Source organism: Oncorhynchus mykiss, chromosome 20 (genome assembly GCF_057628025.1).
Source record: "Oncorhynchus mykiss isolate SJ-2025 chromosome 20, ASM5762802v1, whole genome shotgun sequence".
NCBI classification, from domain to species: Eukaryota; Metazoa; Chordata; class Actinopteri; order Salmoniformes; family Salmonidae; genus Oncorhynchus; species Oncorhynchus mykiss.
Genome location: NC_143041.1, coordinates 9891609 through 9908101, shown reverse-complemented (window position 1 = coordinate 9908101; position 16493 = coordinate 9891609). Strand labels below are relative to the sequence as shown.

The 16493-nt window shown below is 44.6% G+C and overlaps 1 protein-coding gene across 1 annotated transcript; it reads left to right on the top strand.

Annotated features, from left to right (window-relative positions):
- Positions 1-319: 319 nt before the first annotated feature.
- foxj1b (forkhead box J1b) lies at positions 320-4138 on the top strand. The gene is made up of 2 exons (XM_036955995.2): positions 320-1213; positions 2018-4138. Exons 1-2 carry the CDS (start codon positions 623-625, stop codon positions 2873-2875), a joined length of 1449 nt encoding a protein of 482 aa, XP_036811890.1. The 5' UTR covers positions 320-622; the 3' UTR covers positions 2876-4138.
- The last annotated feature ends 12355 nt before the right edge of the window (positions 4139-16493 follow it).

The window sequence follows — 16493 nt, the reverse complement described above, 5'->3', positions numbered from 1 at the left end:
TCCATTGGTAGGCCTACATATCATTTATACGTCCAGAAATTGATATAACAACTTCAGATGATTTCCCCCTTTAACATAGGCTAGCCTACTGTGGATATAATTATTCGTATGCTACATCAATTCCGAGGTTGAATATGCAGTTCAGCGCGCTCCTCATATCCCCATGAACGTCAGCAGTGTCTGACAAGCCAAGTGAAACCTGGAGAGAAAGGAACCAGCCAATCAGAGACGTCCAATACGTTTAAAGGGCTTGTGGGCAGTCTCTCCACCTTTTATTATGAGCATCCAAAAACCTTCCAGCACCCAGACTTTTTCATGTATCATTCCGTAAAGCAACTGGCCGGGAATTAAATAATTAGGATTATGCCAAAACGACTGAAATGGATGAAATAATCTGATGGATTTTTAAATGAACAGCTGGATCCTACTTTGGTGAGCCTTCCCCCTCTACTCTTGTTGCGCAGAGGATAGTGCTTCGCTGAAGTCCTTTGGGAATAGAGCACAGGGACGGATCGACAGACGGTTGCAACAGGTGCAAACTGTTCCCGAGCATCATCGCATTGAACAGTCCTACAAAATTTTCACATTTTTGCGGGTGACGGTTTCGTGCGTCACGCTCAGAATGCCTGTCCTGATGAGTCCGGAGATCGCCTCCAAGTTTAAGGAGAAATGTCTGAAATTACAGCCGGAGAACCAGGACACCGCAGCCGGGTCAGTGCACCTGGACGACAGCCTGACCAGCCTCCACTGGCTTCAGAACTTCTCCATCCTCAGCACTAACTCAGAAAGATCCACCGGCACCGGCTCCGGTTGCCCCTCACAGCACCTGGTCTCCTACCACCAGCGCCTGTACCCCCCGGGCACCGACTCCCCGTCTAGCCCTCCAGCAGGGGACACGGCCGCTACCGGGATGCCTCTCTGCCTCGGGAGCCCCGTTACCTCTGGCAGTAACTCCACCGACGCGCGTTTGCTGAATTATCCACACCACCAAACCACAACCTACCCTCACCTCAACCACCACATCACGCAGATCATCCCACCAGAGGAGATTGACTTTAAAACGAACCCCAAAGTCAAACCGCCTTATTCCTATGCCTCTCTCATCTGTATGGCCATGCAGGCCAGCAAGAAGCCCAAGGTGACTCTTTCCACCATCTATAACTGGATCACAGACAACTTCTGCTACTACAGACATGCTGAGCCCAGCTGGCAGGTAAATGACCCGGCTCTCCTCTGTCTCTCTATTATTGATTAGCTAAATGGTGACAGGGAGAGAAGAGAGGGGGAGAAGGGGGAGCAGAAGGTTTGCCACATGCATATTAAACCTGTTGTTTGTTTGTAAGAATATTAATGCACTTATACAACATACATTTAAAACCCATTTATCCTATTATTTCTCATAATCATCTAGTCTAACAGTAACTTACACTGTATTCTATTATGTATGACACAGCTTGACTAGCCTAGTCATATTCATTTTCATTTACATTTCAAATCACAGAACATCTCTGCAATTTCTACCCTCCAAGAAATCTCTGTCAGGCTTCTTTCTCAGGGGGCCAAGCACAAGTGCTATACTGCTCCAGGGATGTGTGTGTGTGTGTGTGTGTGTGTGTGTGTGTGTGTGTGTGTGTGTGTGTGTGTGTCTGTGTGTGTGTGTGTGTGTGTGTGTGTGTGTGTGTGTGTGTGTGTGTGTGTGTGTGTGTGTGTGTGTGTGTGTGTGTGTGTGTGTGTGTGTGTGTGTGTGTGTTAATGAGGATCCCTGTGAGAGCTCCCTTGGCAGCCAAGCACGGCTGATCATGTTTGAACTGCACAGAACTCTACACTAGAAAGCCTCATTAGGTGCATTTGCTTTCCTACACAAACAACAACAATACCTCCTCCGCCTCTACCTTCAATGCCTTTCTCTTTCTACCTCTCTCTATTTGACACACACACCATTCATACATTATATTAAATTAAATACACATTTAACATGGATTTAACATATTTGTTTCTTCTCCCCTCGCCCTCTCAGAACTCTATCCGCCATAACCTCTCGCTCAACAAGTGCTTCATGAAAGTTCCGCGGCAGAAGGATGAACCAGGGAAAGGAGGCTTCTGGCAGATCGACCCTCAGTACGCTGACATGTTCGTCAACGGAGTCTTCAAGAGAAGGAGAATGTCCTCCAGCCACTACAACACCCACAGGCAGAGCAAGCTCCTACACAACCAGGAAACTGGCTACCACAGAGCCACTCAGCAGGGCCAAGATGGCTACCACTACCAAGGAGCTGGAGCCGGCAACAAGCGTAAACAACCTTCTCCAAGGCAAAACAGCAAGATGGCGGGGACACCCAAATCCCCACTGTTAGCCACAGAGGCCCACAGTGCAGATGTAGTTCTGAGGGGAGACTTTGACCTTGCATCTGTGTTTGACGATGTCCTCAGTGGAAACTGCAGTACATTCGAAGACCTGGACATCAACACTGCTCTGAGCTCCCTGGGCTGCGAGCTGGATCTGACCCTGCAGGAGAAGCACTCTGTTGGGCTGGGGAGGTGGTGTGGAGAGGGGGACAACCAGACCCAGAACCAGACCCAGACCCATGACTCTTATGGCTACATGGAGCTGAGTGGCTCAGTGGGATGTAATAGTAGTAACATAGGGAACCTTTACATTCAACAACAGCAGCTGAACCAGGATCAGTTGTTACAGACCCACCTGCACCAGTTTGAGGAGGTGACTCTGTTCCCAGAGCAGCAGGAGGTGCACCCCTGGGAGGAGATGAAGGAGGACGTGCAGGCCATCCCTCAGACTCTGGATCAGGGCTTTGGTCTGTGTGAAGGATTCTTCTCAGAGATACAACCCTGGGAGAGGGCTGAGGCCTACCTGTGACAAACCAACCACTGTTGAACCAATGCTTACGCCACCCCTTAGCCAAGGGATTCAGGCCCTAGCCACGACTTCCTTATAGTAAATGCTGGGACAGGGGATTCAGAAGACTGCTGGTCATTCATGTCCTGTCCATGCAGTTCCTTCAGACTATGGTTAAAGACTGGGTTGTTGTGGTTTGAAGGAGCATGTTGTATTTGTTTCACAAGACAATGAAACACTATTGGGCTTACCTTCTGCTATGTGCTCCACACTCCAAACAGATATGCACTCTATTGGCTTGTGGGGCAGACCTACATACAGATGACTATTTTTCTACATTAGCCTCATGAAATCTTATATACATAAAATGTATTTTTTTCTTGTTTGTTTTTTTGCATTATGTTTTTGAGAGATCTATGCTGTATGTTTATGACTTTATGAAGATCTATACTTCTGGTTTGATCGCTGACTAGGGAAGTCAATGAAGTCAAATGCAGTACTTAGTGTTGGGTCATAGTCAAACCTATTGATCCAATTTCAATGTGTTTTTCAAGTAATCAATTGAATATATATATATATATATATATCGATTAGAGTCTACGATAAGAGCCTAGATGGCCATGTGTCGTGTGTCATAGGCTATGGCAAAGCAGAAAGAGGGACGGAAATGAACTGAAATGCCTCAATCAGAATACCCAAGCATATGCACTTTGAGTGACAACAGGTATGTTTGAGGATATAAAATATTTCTGCTGTGCATCAGAATGCTATTTTCCCTTGTTCCATAAAACATGCAATGTCACAGATTCAGCGTGCACACACCATCATTTGACAGCAACACCACAGCCTTCGTAGGCACTGACGGTTTTGTTCAAGTTTTCCATTTTTCTGCCAATCTTACATTTGATTGAACTCTATTAATGACTCTGTTCAGGATATACTGAGGAAATCTGAATTCTCTCACTGGGTGATTGGCTTCCATTTTGTGATAATGATTACTGATTTTTGATTGATTACGTCAAACCACGATAAATATATAAATTAACAACAATGGACTGTTTTTTTGAAAGGATGATTAATTTAAAATGGTATGTTGTTTGGGAAAACGGATGAACCAATGAAAAGGCTTGTGCTCTAGAAAGGTTTGATTTTTTTTGAGTCAATGGTGAAGATCAGATCAACCTTTATACAATGTCTTCAATGTCATTCTGTTGTTTTTATTTGTACTCTTATAAGTTGTTAAAAATGCAATCATGCCTCAATGCAATAAATGTTGTCAATTTAGATGTTTTATCTCATTCGTTTGCCATATTGCATGTGAAAGTCAAAGATGCAATCCATTGGTCAATAAGGGTCAAGAACAGCTTGTTCATAAATGAGAAGATACAGAATATCTCATTCTTGGTCAGGCCCAGACTAGCCTGGTCTCTCAGAATTGCAACATCACATTGAACAAATACCTATAACTCTGTGAGGTCTCTGCCAGTATCGTAGGTCGATGTGATCTGGCCAGGATCAGTGCTAGGCTAGGTTATGAGCTGGTGAATAGAGGTTGAACAGGAAGGAGCATTATGTACAGGTGGAAAGTTTATAGAATATAATGTGAAAGGAAACCTTGCTCTCTCAGTTCAGATGCTAAACATAGAAATCTCTTGCAGTTGGAGCATGACGAAAGGCATATGGGTTATTTTCTATTTCCAGTTGTCTAATTTTGCTGTATTCTTTCATTTGAAAGGTTAATGTTTCTCAGCAGTTATGTCGATCAAGTCTATATCCAGAGAACATTCTCTCAAACCAGGTTGGTTTGAACTAAGAGCAACAGTTTTCAAGGATTTTATGTCTGCGCCACACACACACGGTTTCTCCCTTCAAATCTCTTTTTAATTGAAAAAGGCAAAAAAGGGGAGAAAAATGTGGATTATCCAATCCCATTGGTTCTCCCTCCCTGCAGTTGGAGTTCAGGAGTAAAGATCTTTTGGGATCAGCCAAATAACTCAGATTCCTAGAAACAGCAGGGACTGTGCAAAGAGACAGAATCGTGAGGTTACGTGATTTCACAATTTCCTGAGAGCTGATGATAACTATGCTATATCAGTTACACACCAGCCTGTACCAGTTATTATGTTCCAGTCTCCCAGGAGTCCTGCTTATTCTAATGATAATGATGATGGTGGTGGTGAGGGTGTGTGTGTGCCTTGATGTGTGTCTATGTGTATGTATGTGTGTGTGTGGGGGGGTTTGTAAATGTGTGTGTGTGTGAGGTTTAAATATTGGCCCCCATGTTTGAATAGATAACCTTATCTCTATGGAGGCAGGATTCTGCAGCTCTATTCACCCTGGCTCTGAGACCAGCGCTGCCCAGCACGCGGACGCTGTGACTGCAAGACCAGGAACAAGACTCGCCTGTCACAGTGGGCTAATGCTACGCTACTTTATAGCTTCTCTGGCACTGTGTGTGTGTGTGTGTGTGTGTGTGTGTGTGTGTGTGTGTGTGTGTGTGTGTGTGTGTGTGTGTGTGTGTGTGTGTGTGTGTGTGTGTGTGTGTGTGTGTGTGTGTGTGTGTGTGTGTTTTTATAGCCCCGACTGGCAATCCATGGACAAACCCTGATTAGCGGGCTGCATACAGACCCCCCTAACACATACAGGACAGGAGGAGGGAATTTGAAAAGTGGAGGGGAGTGGCTAAGATAGGAAATACACCTCAACGATCTTTCTAATAGGTTTATGTTTATGTATGACATGTAAATTAGGTTCCATTTGACAATATTAGCTCTTTTCATCCATGTGCTTTGCTGTGTTCCTGTGATACAATGATTTACATTATGAAAGACCGTGCACGTACAAGGTCGTTGTGTCCAAAATTGTAGTCCGAGTGTGTGTGTGTGTGTGTGTGTGTGTGTGTGTGTGTGTGTGTGCGTGCATGCGTGCGTGTGTGTGTGCCTACATGTCTACGTGTGTCCATGTGTCTGTCTGTCCAGAACACATTACATGTTAAAGCTCTCAGCAGGCTGTGTTGAATGGGGTTTAGGGATGTTATTGTTAAGCTAAACCCAAAAGCTTTCCTGAAGCAATGAACCCTTCTGTCTATGTGACTATGATTAACAAGGGCTGTGTCTCATAACTTCTTCTTTGGTCAAAGACGACAACCACCCATTCTAAATCGACCCCTAGCTATTCTAGGCACCTGAACTAAAGCATATAGACGATGGAAGCAAAATGGTGAAAAAAACACCAACTAGTATAATAGGGGTCAAGGTGAAACTATTAACACACTATTAACACTATTAACACATTATGAATATACCTATGAAATACTTTCAGGTATCAAGTGCCTAGCAGTTAGGGACTGGGGGTCGATTTGGAATTTGGTGCCACCATTGAACCACTGTATAGTAGTAGTTATGGGGTTATCTATATGCTGCAGAACCGAGAGCTTGAAATGGGAAACAGAGACATGACATTTATTTTCATGAATCTCATGAATAGCTTATAGTGCTCGCTCATTGTAGAAGATCCTCTCTGTCTATCAAATTGTGTAAAGTATCAGTCCAGTCAGGTCTCATAACTGGCCTCTAGTCTGATGAGGTAGTGCAATGGACTGTGGTGTATGATGGAGTTGGTATATGCCATAGTGATGTGTGCATTGGTGGTTTGTGTTTTTTGAGTGTGTGAACTGGTGTTCGCTCAGGAAAAATTGCCACTATTTTCCAGGGAGTCCCCCGGACTGTTTTCCAGAGGGTATTGGTGTGTGTTGCCACTGCCCATGTCAGTGAAAGGCATTCCTTTCTGTTCCCTGTGGTCACTATGATCTTTGGGTACTATGGGACTAAACTGGCTGCTCAGGGGAGAGAAGGGAGGGGGGCCTATGAGACTACAGGCTGCTGGCTTTAGAGAGGAGGCCAGCCAGAGGCCAGCATGTCTGGGGTGGGTAAACTGGGCACAGACGTGGGGGACAAGAGGGACCAGAGGGACTCAGTCCTCCTGGACCTCTGCCACACACACTGCCCCATGCCAAACACACACACTGCCCCATGCCAAGCAGCAGAGCAGAGAACAAGTCTGTGCCCAGACTGTCCCGTATTGTGTCTGCTGTATAGTTTCTTCGTTCTCCACTCCTCAGACATACATCTCCTGGGAGGTTTTCTCTCGCTCGTTGTCCCTCTGGAATTCAGATTCTCAATCTATTCACGGAATGAACTCTGCACTACAAAACTACCAAAGCAACCAACATTCTAAATGAAGGAATAATGTAATACTAAACAGGTAGACCACGAGAACGGATGTAGATGGGCTTTGACTGGAGAGTGTAGCAGTAGCAGACGGGTCAAATCGCCTTTCTTGAGACACTTCTTTTGGCTTTTCACAGAGATACACTGTCAATCATGGTTAGATTGTCATGATGGAGATCGTCATGGTGGAGACTGTCATAGTGGAGACTGTCATAGTAGAGATTGCCATAGTGGAGATTGTCATAGTGGAGAAAGTCATGGTGGAGAAAGTCATGGTGGATATTATCAAGACAATGAAATGAATGCTTGTATAATACTTCTTGAGACTCTTGCAACAACAACAACAAATTCAGTAGAATGTGTGTATGTGTGGGGCTCCCGAGTGGCGCAGCGGTCTAAGGCACTGCATCTCAGTGTAAGAGGCGTCACTGCAGTCCCTGGTTCATATCCAGGCTGCATCACATCTGGCTGTGATTGGGACTCCCATAGGGTGGTGTACAATTGGCCCAGCGTTGTCAGGGGTCGGCCGTCATTCTAAGTAAGAATTTGTTCTTAAATGACTTGCCTAGTTCAATAAAGGTTCAATGTGTGTGCCTGTATTTCTATATACCAACTGTGTTATCCTCTTGAAGGCCCTACACTGAGCCTCTCTCTCCCTGCCATCCACACACACTCCATTCTCTCTCTCAGACTATATACACTGCCTAGGGCTCTTATTTGATTGGCTGGGCTTTGCTTTGTCAAGCCTGGCATCTGGCACACCATGAGAGCTACGGTACACCTTATACTGGGCTCTGCCTACGCACACACATACACATCGCAGGCATGTAACACACATACATACACAATCCATCCCCACCATCATCATCAGTAGCATAAGCAGCGCTGCTAACAAAAAACAGGCCAGTCTAAATCATTTACATCTCTCTGACCCTGATCATGACCTCTATGATCTCACTCCATTGTTGGGAAAGCACCTCTGATTACATAAGGGTGACTGTGTGGTGTGTAACTCTATCTGTCAGGCCTTAGTTAAACTAATCCCCTGCTGGTTAAATATGCATGAACTGACTGGTCACCTGTGTGGGGTGTGATTAGGCCATTATGCCAAACATCAGGTGTCGTCCCTCAACTTGCCTTATAGTGACCACATCAACATGGTCATGGTAGAAGATGTTTTTGAAGAGCTTGTTTGCAGGACTATGGTTTTATGATGACAAACCTGGCTGAGCTGAATTAGATGAGTAAGCTATGACAGGTAGAGCCTGCCTGAGAGAGCACACACAGACACTCATGCACACACACACATTATGTACAAACACACACACGCACGGACACACACACGCATGCACAGACACACACGCACACACACACACACACACACACACACACACACACACACACACACACACACACACACACACACACACACACACACACACACACACACACACACACACACACACACACACACAAGGGGTTAATTAAAACTGATTGGGTCTTGTGGGACCAAACCTACCCCTGACAGGTAAGGTATCAGTCTCACATGTACTATTGTGTGTGTGCCTGGGTGTGTGTGTGTGTCTGTGTGTGCACATATGTGTAAGCTAAGCAGTGCCTCCCCCTCCCCAAGTGCAGTGCTTCTCAGTGAGACAGGCATGAAGCTGCAGGGAGGCAGGAATTGGTTCCAGAGTGTTCCAGTGTTCCAGAGTGTAGGCCTAATCAGCAGTCGTGCATTAGCATTCTGAAGTGACTCTGAAGAGCATGGTGCACCTCTCTGGATCCTTCTGGGACTGCTGGGGGTAAAGACACAGCATCTAGAGCCCACGAGCACTACATTAGGCCTATCACTCTGCATAAACGCAGACAGGAAGACATACAGAAACACACACACACACACAGACATGAGATGCACACACACGCGTACCCACACATACACAACAAGCGAAATCCATACAGACAAGCAAATTAAGAGCATTGTCTTTTACTGTCTGTGCCAACATAATGGTGTGTTCATATTAGCATGTTATGTTCTGCTCTGTCACAGGCTGGTTAGAGCTACGTGCTGTTTGTTCATGTCAGCTAAGCAAAGCAATGTTCTATAGCAGCAGCATGGCAGGGCCAGGGGACAGCCACTAACACTACACACCTCCCTGTGCTCTGCCAGCAGGCTAGAACAGTCAAATTGGCCCCTAAAGAACAGACAGAGCCATGGTAGAGATCTCCACCGAGGCTGGATGGGAACGCAAGAGAGAGGAGAGCGAGAGAAACAGGGGGGAGAGAGAGGGGGTGAGGAGCCGTAAGAGCTTGTTCGATGAGCAGGGGGAGAGGGATAGGAGAGAGAGAGGAGAGAGATAATGAGATACGAGAGAAGAGATAGAGAAGAGAGAGTGGGAAAAGAGAAAAATATGTTTTGTTGTCACATACACCGGAAGCACATACAGAGGTGCAGTGAAATGTGTTGTTTTACAGGGTCAGCTAATTGTACGGCACCCCACTGTAGCAAATTAGGAGAACCCCCCCCCCCTCAGAAAAATAAAATAACATTTAATTGTATTTTTCTTATAGGAACTCAGCCTGGCTTTAATTACTTTTGAAAGTTTTAATAGTAGAATGCACAAGGTACCATTTTGATTTTGGGTAGTGCAACATCAGTTCCTCTTGTCATGTCAGTCATTGCATACATTAGAGAGCTATTTATAACTTGTCAGAAATGTTCAGATCAAGTAGCCCATGACAGCTAATTTTTGATTTTATTTAGTTGTTTTTTTTTAGGTACAACAAAGATATTGTTGTAATTTTTTAGTCACTGAAATATTACATGAATACACATTAGACATGGCAAAATGTATACTGCAAAAAAATGTTCCTTGCACCCCATGACAAAATGTGTAGAATTGCAGGACATAAGCTTTAAACCTGCTCAATTTTCTCCACCAACAAGAAGGGCGTGAACAGACGTGGCGCAAACATGATTTTTCCCAATACTGGAAGTGGGGCCAGAGTGAAAAATAACCCTTGATCTATAGGACTCCAAAATGACTTTATTCTGATTCAGTATCAAAGACTCCTGTGGTAGTCCAGTCTTTTTGTCAATCTCACAGTGAGTGTCCCTGAGTTTACGCTGACAAAAATAAAAAGCAATGTGTGTGTGTGTGTGTGTGTGTGTCTGTGTGTCTGTGTGTCTGTGTGTGTGTGTGTGTGTGTGTGTGTGTGTGTGTGTGTGTGTGTGTGTGTGTGTGTGTGTGTGTGTGTGTGTGTGTCTGTGTGTGTGTGTCTGTGTGTCTGTGTGTGTGTGTGGTGAGGTGTGGTGTGTGTCTCTCGCTCTCTCTTCCTAGTCCCACTCTTGTATCTCTCTGCCATTTGGATCCACACATTCTCCCATTCAGGCGAAGAGAAGAGAAGAAATAGAAAATGAGATCAAAAGAGAGGAGAGACAAGTGTTTTCTCCCTAATGCCAGACCTGGGCCAGACCCGGGCCAACTCTGCTGTCATAGGGAGCTTATTATGCTAGACCACAGACACCCTGGGTGACACTGCCAATCAACCCAGGCAAACAGAGGAGAGAAGAGTGGGAGGGAGGAGAGATGAGAGCAGAGGAGGGAGGGCATGTGTTTGTTAAGTGCATGTAGTCTGTGGCTTTGTGGGCAATCAATGCTACCTTACTGGACTGTGTGAAAGGATCCTGCTGAACGGGCGTAACTGCGTTTGTGTGTGTGTCCAGTTTGGCCAGTAGGGCTGTGTTTTCGGTGCAGACATGTACCATTGATTTGGTCCCTTTCTGTGTATCAGTGATTGGTCCAGTGCACATTGGGGTGAGGGGTGTGAATTCATTAGCGGTGGTAATTACAGGATCCCTCTCTACAGTAATAATGTGTCATTAAACCCCCTCAGCCTCCCACATTGCCAATTAAGATCAGGGGAAGAGGTTAAATACCAACCCACAACCTACGAACTGTGTGTATTCGTGCATGTGTGTGGTGTGTGTGGTGTGTGTGTGTGTGTGTGTGTGTGTGTGTGTGTGTGTGTGTGTGTGTGTGTGTGTGTGTGTGTGTGTGTGTGTGTGTGTGTGTTCGTGTCATTGAAGACTCCTCAGAGGAGGAAGGGGAGGACAATCCTCCTCATGGAATTTCATTTTTTATTTAAATAGTGTAACATTAAAAAAGTAATCATAAAACTATACTAAGCATATTCACATGTCACCAAATAATTGATTAAAACAAACTGTGTTGCGATGGTCTACAGTAGCCTCAACAGCACTCTGTAGGGTAGCACCAGGGTGTAGCTGGAGAACAGCCAGTTTCTGAGTACATTGACTTTGACACAAAACCTAGGAGGCTCGTGGTTCTCACCCCCTTCCATAGAAATAAAATAAAATCCAATCAAATGTTATTGGTCACATACACATGGTTAGCAGATGTTAATGTGAGTGTAGTGAAATGCTTGTGCTTCTAGTTCTGACAGTGCAGTAATATCTAACAATTCCCCAACAACTACCTAATGCACACAAATCTAAAAGGGTGAATGAGAATATGTACATATAAGTATATGGATGAGCGATGGCCGAGCGGCATAGGCAAGGTGCAATAGATGGTATAAATGCAGTATATACATGTGGTGTAAGATATGCAAACATTATTAAAGTGCCGTTATTTAGTGGCATTGTATAAAGTAACTAGTGATCTGTTTATTAAAGTGGCCAGTGATTGGGTCTCAATGTTGGCAGCAGCCTCTCTGAGTTAGTAATTGCTGTTTAGCAGTCTGATGGCCTTGAGATAGAAGCTGTTTTTCAATATCTCGGTCCCAGCTTTGATGCACCTGTACTGACCTCGCCTTCTGGATGATAGCGGTGTGAACAGGCGGGTGGTTGATGTCCTAGACACAACATCCAGAGGACGTCCTCCAACCTATCAGAGCTCTTGCAGCATGAACTGACATGTTGTCCACCCAATCAGAGAATGAATCAATCAGAGAATGAATCCAGTACTCATCTACAACTAGCCAGCACTGCAGTGCATAAAATATGGTGAGTAGTTGACTCAAAGAGAGAGAAAGACAATAGTTGAACAGTTTTTAACAAATTAATTTATTCCGAAATGAAGGAGAAGCAAGAGAGAGAGATATATTTTGTTGCATTTTTATTTAACTAGCAAATGCAGCTAGCTAGTTTAGCCTAGTCAAACACCGGGCTCAAACATAGAGGGATGCTATGTTAGCTAGCTGACTATGGCTATCCAACACTGGAACTCTTCCAAGTCAAGGTAAGTTTTGTTCATTTATTTCCTCCGGGGCCCGCCGGAGTAACTGCTAAAGTGCTTGCTGCTGACTGTATACTGTACTGCATGATCGTAGTTTACTAACACATTAGTTCTAGTAGCTATGATGACTATGACGTTAATATGGTGACAACGATGAAGGCTGTGTGTAGTGGCTAGCGGTTATGATATGAAGGTTTGGCTTGGAAAGTTTTTGTTCACCTGGTCACAGAAAGCTGATGTGTTTTGCACTGAAGTCCACATGCAAAGGAAAAGGTGAGAGGAGAGAGCATAGATGCGAGAAGGAATACAACAATCAAAGGGATCATGCTTTTTGTATGTGGCAGTATGAAAGTGAACTGTGCTTGCATATGATCAGGGGTGTATTAATTATGTTGAACAACTTTTCTTAAACGGAAGCAAACGGAACAAAACGGGGATAAACATACCTTAATTTGTGCAATAGAAATGTTCATTTGCAACTGTTGGACTAATGATTACACCCTAGATCACCTAGATGCAGGCAAGAGTGGACTAATGATTACACCCCAGATCAGCTAGATGCAGGCAAGAGTGGACTAATGATTACACCCCAGATCAGCTAGATGCAGGCAAGAGTGGACTAATGATTACACCCCAGATCAGCTAGATGCAGGCAAGAGAGGACTAATGATTACACCCCAGATCAGCTAGATGCAGGCAAGAGAGGACTACTGATTACACCCCAGATCAGCTAGATGCAGGCAAGAGTGGACTAATGATTACACCCCAGATCAGCTAGATGCAGGCAAGAGTGGACTAATGATTACACCCCAGATCAGCTAGATGCAGGCAAGAGAGGACTAATGATTACACCCCAGATCAGCTAGATGCAGGCAAGAGTGGACTACTGATTACACCCCAGATCAGCTAGATGCAGGCAAGAGTGGACTAATGATTACACCCCAGATCAGCTAGATGCAGGCAAGAGTGGACTAATGATTACACCCCAGATCAGCTAGATGCAGGCAAGAGTGGAATAATGATTACACCCCAGATCAGCTAGATGCAGGCAAGAGTGGACTAATGATTACACCCCAGATCAGCTAGATGCAGGCAAGAGTGGACTAATGATTACACCCCAGATCAGCTAGATGCAGGCAAGAGTGGACTAATGATTACACCCCAGATCAGCTAGATGCAGGCAAGATTGTGCAAGGCGTTATTGAATGTGTCTCTGTCACCTTGATTACTCAAATGTCTCTCGACCTGTGCACCTACGTTGTAAACTTTCATTCATAGGTTGTTGCAACCTCATGATGGGTATAGGGAAAATTAGAGAGGCCTAGACCTATCGATGATACTTTGAGCTGGGTGAATGGAATATCATCCAATATGCTGTAATATAAATAAGACCATGCTCATTAAAAATAATCTTCATCCCTCATCTGAAACGATACCGACCATCACTGGTGTGTGTGTGTCCCAACTAAACTACCCCAAAGTCAGGGCTGTGTTTGAATAGACATTTGATCTCTCATTCGGGCTTATGTCACAATGACAAATGTCAAGCTTTTACTTGATGAAAAGCTGAAATGAAATAGACAATAAACTTGACAAAAATGGTCACATTATGATCCATGAGATGCATACAGTATGTGACCTATAGCATTTCAATTATTTACGAGAGGGTAGAGGATACAAAGAGACTACTGGTGTCATCTGGAAATGTTAGGGGATCATAAAAGTTCACACTTGTGATTTGCGTTTCTATCCATATTCCTATTTTTGGACACTGTGCTCTTTATTTGACTTTGGATGAATAAACAGGATATAATGTCCGTGACTCAAAATCCAACAGCAAATGATGAATATTCAAAAGGCTGTAGACAAAGGATTTCATTTTCAGAATATGAAGTATATGTTCAGAGTACATAGATTGAAGGACATCTCCTAGGAGCTACCGCTTTGTCTAGCAAACCGAGCGGATAAGACACAACCTCCTTTTAAATCCACACGATATACACTGAGTGTACAGGACATTGAATTCATGCCAATACTTGACATTGTTGGACATAAAAGTGTGTGTGTGCTTCTGTGCCTTCATGCGTGTGAGTGATCACTGTGTGTTTGTGTGACTACCAGTAAAACAAGAAGAGATGCCAAACACACAAGGTGGTCTTCCAAAGACCCTTACAGCCCTGAGAGACAAAGAACAAGCAAATAAAGGGATACAAGAGAGGAGAGAAAAGAAAGGCTACAGGGATGAAAAGAGAGAAAGGTCATGTCAAGGTCATGTCAGTGAGCCTTGAATCTGACTTCTAGTAAACATGTCAAATCAAATCAAATTTGATTGGTCGCATACACATATTCTTCAGATGTCGCAGGTGCAGCAAAATGCTTTTTATTTTTAGCTCCAACAGTGCACTAATTCCTAACAATACAAAACAATACACACAAATCCCACAAATTTAAAGAAAGAAATGAAGAAATATCAGAACAAGCAATGTCAGAGTCCACATGTATGTGTGTGTCGAGGGTTGGGGTCACCAGATGACCCCACAGTGTGTGCCGGGGAAGAGCAGGACACTGGTGATAATGTATTTCTTATTGCGTTGAAGTAGTACTGAGAGAAACGGCGGACAGGAAGAGTCTGTTTCCTCTTACCCTCTCAGTGCTGTGAGTACACACCAGGGGAGAACGACTGCCCCCTCTCATTTAGGCCACAGAAGTTCAAGGCCGACAACGGTACTGCGGGCGTTGTTAGCAGAAAAAGGATCCCTCATTATATTGAATGGAAAAATGGCAGAAGACAATCATGGTACCAATAATTTATTCTAATATACCAGATGTATGTCCTTGAACGGATTTATAAAAAAATTGCACACAGAAGAAGTTATAAGGATAATTTAGTTGCTAATGGCAGCCTGCAGTACCCAGTTGGTATTCAACTTTAGTTCCTCAATGAGAGTGGGCAGCACTGAGCTAGCCTGCAACGTCACTTTCAGGATTAGCTCAAAATGCGCATGTTATGTCTCCATGAGATGCCATCTTAACTGACTTCATTTGGTTTCAATGCAATATTGAGTCTTCGCATAGGAATGAATGGTGTCATGTGATCGATGGCTTTGTCCATTCATACATACAATCATCCGTACACACAGGCCCGCTACGCTACCCTCAACCCCACATACACAAACTTTTACTGATTATCTCACAAAAGTCAAGCTTCTCTGAGGGGTTTAAAGTGGAACTGACAGTATTTTAACTACTTTGCAGGCAAAAAGACAATCCTAATATCAATCAAAAATATCAACTTTTCAGTATATGCTTCAAAACCAACTTCATAAGAGGTTTCAGATTCAGATTCAGAGATTCAGAGATGTAGATTCAGAAAATGTTGTCTTGTCATTTTTTTAAAAAGTCCTCCGAAACATGACCCGCCAAACCGCACTTCTTAACTCCCGCCCGCTTAACCTGGAAGCCAGTTGCACCAATGTGTCTGAGGAAACACCATTCACCTGACGACCGAGGTCAGCCTGCAGGCACTCGGCCCACCACAAGGAGTACTAGCGCGAGATGAGCCAAGAAAAGCCCCTCTGGCCAAACCCTCCACTAACCCGAACGACGCTGGGCCAATTGTGCGCCGCCCTATAGGACTCCCGATCACGGCCAGTTGTGATATCGATCACGGCCAGTCGTGAACAAACCAGGGTCTGTAGTGAAGCCTCTCCTCTAGCGCTGGGATCCAGTGCCTTAGACCGCTGCGCCACTCGGGAGCGCCTAGCTTCGGTGGCTACAGCTAGAGATGCAGGTGTCATTTGGTTACCTAGCAGGAAATGTGAATCGCTGAGGAAACACAATTCAGCCTGCAGGCGCCCGGTCTTAACGTCAACAGTGAAGAGGCGACTCCAGGATGCTGGCCTTCTAGGCAGAGTGTTCTTTTGCCCATCTTAATCATTTATTTTTATTGGCCAGTCTGAGATATGGATTTTTCTTTGCAACTCTGCCTAGAAGGCCAGCATCCCGGAGTCGCCTCTTCACTGTTGACGTTGAGACTGGTGTTTTGCGGGTACTATTTAATGAAGCTGCCAGTTGAGGACTTGTGAGGTGTCTGTTTCTCAAACTAGACACTCTAATGTACTTGTCCTCTTGCTCAGTTGTGCACCGGGGCCT

Excerpts from the sequence above, each read along its gene's own strand:
- foxj1b (XM_036955995.2), top strand. The coding sequence starts at position 623 with ATGCCTGTCCTGATGAGTCCGGAGATCGCCTCCAAGTTTAAGGAGAAA. Across the intron at positions 1,214-2,017 it reads ATGCTGAGCCCAGCTGGCAG|AACTCTATCCGCCATAACCT; the intron begins GTAAATGACCCG and ends TCGCCCTCTCAG.